This window comes from Grammomys surdaster, unplaced genomic scaffold, assembly GCF_004785775.1.
Source record: "Grammomys surdaster isolate TR1022 unplaced genomic scaffold, NIH_TR_1.0 126187, whole genome shotgun sequence".
Classification (NCBI taxonomy): Eukaryota; Metazoa; Chordata; class Mammalia; order Rodentia; family Muridae; genus Grammomys; species Grammomys surdaster.
This window is the reverse complement of record NW_021620993.1, coordinates 8,757,427-8,764,823: the sequence shown is the minus strand read 5'-3', so window position 1 is coordinate 8,764,823 and position 7,397 is coordinate 8,757,427. Positions and strand designations below refer to the sequence as shown.

General features: G+C 40.8%; 1 protein-coding gene across 7 annotated transcripts in view; it reads left to right on the top strand.

Moving 5' to 3' along the window:
- Nf2 (neurofibromin 2) overlaps window positions 1–7,397 on the top strand; it is an 86,107-nt gene that overhangs the window by 25,581 nt on the left and 53,129 nt on the right. For 5 of the 7 annotated variants that reach the window (XM_028758051.1, XM_028758050.1, XM_028758047.1 and 2 more), the window contains exons 2-3: window positions 3,160–3,285; window positions 5,209–5,331. The exons of the other annotated variants lie outside the window; for them this stretch is intronic. In XM_028758051.1, the coding sequence (XP_028613884.1) occupies window positions 3,160–3,285; window positions 5,209–5,331 (249 nt within the window). The remainder of the gene's footprint in view (window positions 1–3,159; window positions 3,286–5,208; window positions 5,332–7,397) is intronic. 7 annotated transcript variants of the gene reach the window in all.

The following is a 7,397-nucleotide window of genomic DNA, read 5'->3' as shown; positions in this document are numbered from 1 at the left end:
AAAAAAAAAAAAAAAAAAAAAAAAAAAAAAAAAAAAAAAAGGAAAAATGGACTCTAATCTCACAGAGCAGTAAATGAGCTATAAAACTCTTCTGGGAAGGGGTTCTGTTTCAGTATTGTTCATTTACTGGCCCAGGTAGGGACAAAAGATTTGATGATCACAGACTGGAAAAGGGTGTTTGTGAGATTAAAGGTTTGCCTACCTTAGATCACCATGAAAAGAGGGACCAAATAATTTGTGACTCAGTTTACTCAGTTTTACACTAAGAGCATGGACTCACAGTGGGTGAGGACTGAGGCTCATTTCCAGTTCTGATAGCCTGTGATTCTTTGCACCAATGTTAAAATATAAGTAGGAAAAAAATGTAAGTAGGGCATTCTGAATTGTTCTGAGAATTGTTCCTCCTTGCTTTATTGCAAGCTCCATGGGGGCAAAGACATTGTCTTTTTGCTTTTAACAAAAATAGGTCTGCATTTTTAAAAACAAAGAAGTAGAGGAGCATATAGGAACTCTGAATTAATACAGTATCATGTTAAGGTTTGCAGCTCTCCAGAATGCAGTCTCATTCACTGTCCCCTTGGAAGCTTTCCTTATAGTCCTCCCTCTGCTCATCCTGCTTGTTGTTGGGAGCCCTTTATGCCAAGGCCTGGCCTGGTCATGGCTCTGAGTTATGGTAGATTGGAAGTAATATCCTGATCCTCTTGACCCTTGGATATTTAACATCTTCGAGTTAATCCTTGTTCTTTAGCGGGACATTATCTTGTGGCAAGGTAGGCATTTATAATTTATATACTGTGTCCTGCTTTAAATAGAGACAAGAGGATAATCAGCATCCTGAAGCTTCCAGTTTTCCAAAATAACATTTCTTCAGTTAAATCTACTTGTAGGAATTAAGACCTTCCAAGGATTAAAAACCTCTCTGTCCAGTTGTCAGATGGGTGTGTCTATCACCCAGCACTGTAAAAAGGGGAGTGCAGTTCATTTACTTTTCCCTATTCTAAAGATTTATATCATTAAAGTATCCCAGGGACCTTATTATAGTCAGAGAGGGGTGGGGCTAAGATTACAGGATAGACAGGATAAATGCCTTGTTTGGCAAAGGACCAAAGTCAGTATGTTACGTGCTGAGGTCCTGATGACCTACCATTTGGGTTGCTGATTCTGGCTGCAAACAGAGAGATGGCCTCTCCTGTTGAGTTACATGCAAAGGACTGTTCATTCACATCTATTAAAAATAGACTGGAACTGGGAGTGTGGCTCAGTAGTAGGATACTTGTCTAACATGTGTTTGATCTCTAGCACTTGGGGATGGGCTGAGGTGCTAAGGGGGTAGGCAGGATGGCTGGTGGGTTCTTACTATACAAGCCAAATTTACTCTCCAGAGCCATAGAAAGGTCTAAGGAGAGAACCACTTCCACCATTATGTCCTCTGAGCTCCTCATACATGACATACACCCTACAAAAGCATCAAGGTCAACCTCTGCTTCCTCAGGAGCTGTTCACCTTGTTTGTGCTTCTAATTTTACTCCTTCCTTCCTTCCTTCCTTCCTTCCTTCCTTCCTTTCTTCCTTTCTTTTTTTTTTTCTTCCTCTGTTTGAGTGTGCCATAGTATGTGGGTCAGAGGGCAATCTGGGCAGTCAGTTCTCTTCCTCTACCTATGGGACTCAAGGATTGAACTCCGGTTGAAGGTGTTCAGACTTGACTCAAGAGCCCTTACTCAGGGCTGGAGAGATGGCTCAGTGGTTAAGAGCACTGACTACACTTCCAGAGGTCCTGAGTTCAAATCCCATCAACCACATGGTGGCTCACAACCATCTGTAATGAGATCTGATGCCCTCTTCTGGTGTGTCTGAAGACAGCTACAGTGTATTCATATATAATAAATAAATAAATCTTTAAAAAAAAAAAAAAAGAGCCCTTACTCAGCAATTTCGTGGACCCCTCCCCTATTTAAGCTAGATGCCTGGAGTTCGTTTATTAGGCAAGTGAGCTCTACTCTGTATCCCACTGTACTCACTCCTTCAGTGCTGGGATTACAAGCATGGGCCACCACAACCAACTTTCTACGTAAGTGTTGGTATCAAACTCGGGCTCTCATGCCAGTGTGACAAGCGCTTTACTGATTGAGCTATATCCCTGGTGGGTAGAGGTTTTCTAATGGGGATGGGAAAGAAGCAGATGCTTTTGCAGTCAGGTGATTTTATCATTCCCTTACATTTGGATCTTGGTGGGTCATGCGTGTGTTTCATATGATCATAACTGTACTCAATGTTGTTGAATGTTTATCTGATGCGTGGGGTAGTTGGAGTGGGTAGCCAGCAAACAGTAGCTAAGAAGTAATATAGGAAAAAACCTAGTTAACTTAAAGCCACTAGGTGGCAACATTTACTCAGCTGCCCTGCATCCTCTTACCCTATGAAGATGTTTGAGCTTGCTTTTTCCAGCTACACCATTGAGTAGCAGAGAAAAGGTTTAGCAGTGATTCTTCAAGTCCTTTTGAAAGTGCGGCTATGGAATAGACATACCATAGTATATTTGTGTCTTTTCATTGTGTGGGTTTTGACACTGAACATTTAGAATTGTTCTTTGTGACATGAGCAATTGCTTGGGTCTAACCAAGCCTTCTGATAGAGATCTGCAGTTAGCCTATGGAGTCTCATTGTTCTTCTGTTCTACAGTTTGTGACTTTGGGGACAGTTTCCATATATTTAATTTTTTTCTTAGTAATACTAGTTTTATAAGTTAAGAGAATACTTACCTTTTATCAAAAGACAGAGTCACAATTTAAAACAAAATCAACAAAAAAATCTCAAAGGAGTTAGTGTCTCACAAGCTAGTCATCTTCCTGGGCTAATTCTGGAGGCTTGACTCTCCTAAATGAGGCTGCTTATTTACCAGGTTTCCTAAATTAGATGCTTCAGGGATATTGAACTGTCCAAGGAGATATTGTGTGTGCTCCGCAGCAATTAAGCCATTAAGCTCTAATTGTTATTTTCCCACTCATGGTTTTGTGTGGGAAGCATTAAAATTATTTGAGAATTCAGTGTTCATCAGCCTTTTTGGTGACAGAGGAAAGTGCTGAGAACAGTTGTGTGTGTGAGCTGATTATGATTCTTGCTCACAACATCCCTCCCTCCCTGTTGGTTTGTTATATTACAGATGAAATGGAAAGGGAAGGACCTGTTTGATTTGGTGTGCCGGACGCTGGGGCTTCGCGAAACCTGGTTCTTTGGACTACAGTATACAATCAAGGACACAGTGGCCTGGCTCAAAATGGACAAGAAGGTTGGGCTAGATCTTGGGGAAACCAGTGGGGGAGGCTTGTGCTTTCTGGATTTTGTTTTTGTTTGTTTGTTTTTCTGACCATGCACTTAGTTTATTTGCTCATTGTTGTGGTGTGACAAGGACATGGCAAAAGAGGGAACAATTTTTTAAACAAAGTCATGTGTATAAAAAACAGGTTCTATAAGGCAATTCAAGCCTCCACAGACTCAGACGAGCAGGGTTCACCAGGACATTACCACTATCTTTGTATACTTCAAAACAACAGCAATAACAATTTATGTCTGTGAGAGATTTTCCTAGGGCTCCTATGCTTTAGAGTTGGTTTTTGTTTTTTAACAAGTCTTTGAGAATATGAGAATCCAACTGACTTAACCATTAATAAGGAATAAAGAGCCCAAGATAAAGGAGCAATGGCCTTTCCTCCTCAGGGTTCTCTGCCGCTTCTTCAGCACATGGAATCTAGGTTTCTAGCAATTTGAAGGTGATTTGGAAATGGATATGACTTAAGGAAGATGCCCTCTAAGGGGTTCATATCCTCACTCACACAAAAACATGCCCATCCATTTTCCTGTTCACCCAACAGTGAAGATGGCTGGAGAACAGGGCCCAAGGACCCCTGATTCCCAAAGTCAGTCCATGTCTAACTCTGACCCTAAGTGTTACCCCTACCAATGGGTATTACCCCTGGAGTTATCTGCTGCATAATATGATGACCAACAAAAGTCTCTTGTTTTACTACTATTAAATGAGGTATTCAGATTGTGTTCACAGCGTGTACACGGTGAACGCCTTCATGATTAGAACTCCTGTTGGTTGTCAGTCTCAAATGGTTACTCCAATGATTAGAAAATCAGTGTCACAAAGAGCCAGTGTCTAGGAGGGCAACCTAGATTAGGTTTATTTTAAATCCCTTGGGGACTGCCACTGGAATTTGGGCAGGCATGTGGAGAGTTATATATCAGAGACAGCAAAGCTTTCTGTATCTTTTTATGATTCTCAGCAAAGTGAATTTTAAATCATACCTGAGTGTTAGCCAAATGGATATTAGATTGGGGGCATCAGGAGTCATAGAACCTGCTGCTCAAAGGAAATAAATTATGACACATGTTAATGGAGCCTGGTAGCATGTTTATGTCCTGAAATGGAATTCACTCTGGAGACCAGATGGTCCAGGCTTTTCAGGAGGTGGGTGGGATTGTTAGAAGATTAAAGGCGGTGGTTTACTTACTGCACTGCAAGCATTTTGCAGATATCTCTGGAAGATTCCAGGAACAAAGCATTGCCATGATGGATATGTTTCACTCCTGGTATTCATAACATGTAAATGATCTCACAGAAATCTAGTGTATTATGTTTAAGCTGTATTTCAGTGGAACCTATTAGAGAGGGCAGTAAGAAAAAAAAGAATAAAGGTAGATATTGTTATTTCAAAAAGAAAATTTTTAAATCTTCAATCTTTCATAAACAATGATACCCAAGATCTTAGAGTTATAGATTCTAGTTTGTAACTATTTTCTTTTTTTTTCTTTTCTTTTCTTTCTTTCTTTCTTTTTTTTTTTTTTTGGTTTTTTGAGACAGGGTTTCTCTGTGTAGCCCTGGCTGTCCTGAAACTCACTCTGTAGACCAGGCTGGCCTCGATTGTGACTATTTTCTGTGGCTTTGAGAATCCTGGTGCTGTCACCATGGCTCCGCTCTCCCTGTGGGTTATTGATTGATTTGGTTCAGAACCCCTGTGTGAAGTGGATATTATGTCCTGCTACAGATGGCTCTGTGAATGCTTCAAACTGTAGAAACACAACTTTTAGGAAATGGGAGGAATGTAACAGGAAGGGATTTTCTGCCTTCCCTGCAAAGCATGCTTTGAAGGTCGTACATGAAGAAGACGGGCCAGCACAGCATGTCTTTTGCTCTGCAATTCTGCAGGTGTTGGATCATGATGTTTCGAAGGAAGAACCAGTTACCTTTCACTTCCTGGCCAAATTTTATCCTGAAAATGCTGAGGAGGAGCTAGTTCAAGAGATCACGCAACACTTATTTTTCTTACAGGTACACTAGCCCATGCTATCTCCCCCTCCCAACCCCCACCATTCTAAGAGGACCAATCTGTGTATGGTTTCAGAAGCAGACCAGGTGAACCCCTTGGAGTTGACTGCAAACACATCCATACTGCAGAAAATGTTCTGGCTCCAAATAGTCCTTTGGTTCAGTAATGGAAAAAAGTCTTCAGAATAGAACTTTGCCCTAGCAATGAGAATTGGTGTCAGATGGAATTGCAGAGGTGTGATGATGAAGAATAGACAGAGTTACCCAGTATAAATCCTCTATGAAGATGGATCCCTATTTCTTCTGGCTAACTTAAAAGTTCTCTGACATTATAAAGAAAAGCCTCAGAGGTTTAGCTTAAAGTTCCTTTAAAGTTCAAGATCTGGGTCACTGAGGCAGGACTTCTGAATGGCAGTGACTCAGTCTGTCCCACACCTAAGGTGTTTCAGACAGCCTGCTCTGTGCTACTCTGGGTATATATTTCATTTCTTCCTTTATTAGAGTGCCAGCCCCTTAAAGATAGGCTCACTGAATATGCAGTTGGTATTCTTAAGTAAGTTATTGTTCAACCAAACTAAAGAAATTAGATGTTCCAGAATTACCGGTTGACCATCTAGGAGCACAGTGAGATGGTTTATTTAAGGATGGAAACCTTGCTTTGTCATAGCCAGAGGGCCTCTCAGTTTCATAGCTATCTGTAGTGACTGATGCCCAAGCTGCTTATGTGCCTTAAGATGTCCCCTGTCGATGATGTAAAAGATTGTAATGGGCCATTAATTACATTGATTTCCCAGAAGTATATCTCTGATTTTTACACAATCCTTGTACTATGGAATCTCCATTTATTGTGTTCATGATACAGTATATGAAATGTAATATTACCCTCCAAATCATGTTATATTGTTTTGTTGGAGAAGAGAATCTCACTACATAGTCAAATCTGCCCTTGAGATTAAGATCCTTTTCCCTCAGCTTCTCAAGTGCTGGAATTATAGTATGTGTGCCCCCATGCCTGGCCAAATAGTTTCTTTCACCAAAGAGATCTGTGTGTGTGTGTTAGGTTAAAACATAGCCCTTTCAGATTGTTTTTTGTTATGGCTGCCTTTTTATCTCTTTGTAAAGAAACTAGGAGATTTGAAGGTTTCATTGCTTCAGAAGAGCTCAGCTTTTATTTTTTCTTGGCTTTAAAGCCTGGGGAAAATTGTATGTGTGACTGAAGCCACATGAAGATTCTTTGGGGGTTGGGCTGTAGCTCAGTTGATAAAATGCTTTCCTTGTATTCATGAAGCCTGGGGTTCCAACCCCAGCACTGTATAAAGAGAACATACTGTGCTTTTGTAATCCACAGGAGAATCAGAAATTCAGGGTTACATAGAGAACTCAAGACAAGCTTAAGCTCCATAAGCTCAGACTACCGTAGTGTTATAGAAATGGCTTTTCTGTAAGTTCTTGTTGCAGCACCTGTCCCTCCTGTGACTTTGGCTTGATTTTCCTTCGTATTGAAATGTTAGATTGTTTTTGTGACAAAGGAAGGCAACATTTACTACTGTGGATCTGAAAAGACAATTGGCTTTGTTAGTGTACCCCTACTTCATGCGGCTTTCTTGTCCTTGTGTCTGGAACATCACACTGCACCACCCTAAGAAATTAGGTGTAATGAGATATGTTAATTCAACATTATGGCTTAGGAATTATATTTCCTGAGCCTCATGTGTACTTAAAAGTTGAATCGATCCAATTTTATTGCTTCCTTTTTCCTTAGAGCAGCACATTGGAAGTGATGACTTTTTTCTACAGTCGTAATTCAGTGGCCTTGGTGACTTTTGTCTTGTATGAAGATTTCAAAGTATACTCTATCTCCTGCAGTTCTGTGAGTGTGCCACCTGGCCAACACTGAGACAGAAAGTGCAGTGAGCCTCAGCTCTTGTCATAGCCACCTTGTCAGTCTCTGCTGTAACCAAGCACATCTTTTTCTTGGGGTATGGGAGGAGGTTTTTGTTGTTGTTTGGTTGGTTAGTTGGTTGGTTGTTTTTTCAAGACAGTGTTTCTTTGTGTAGCCCTGGCTGTCC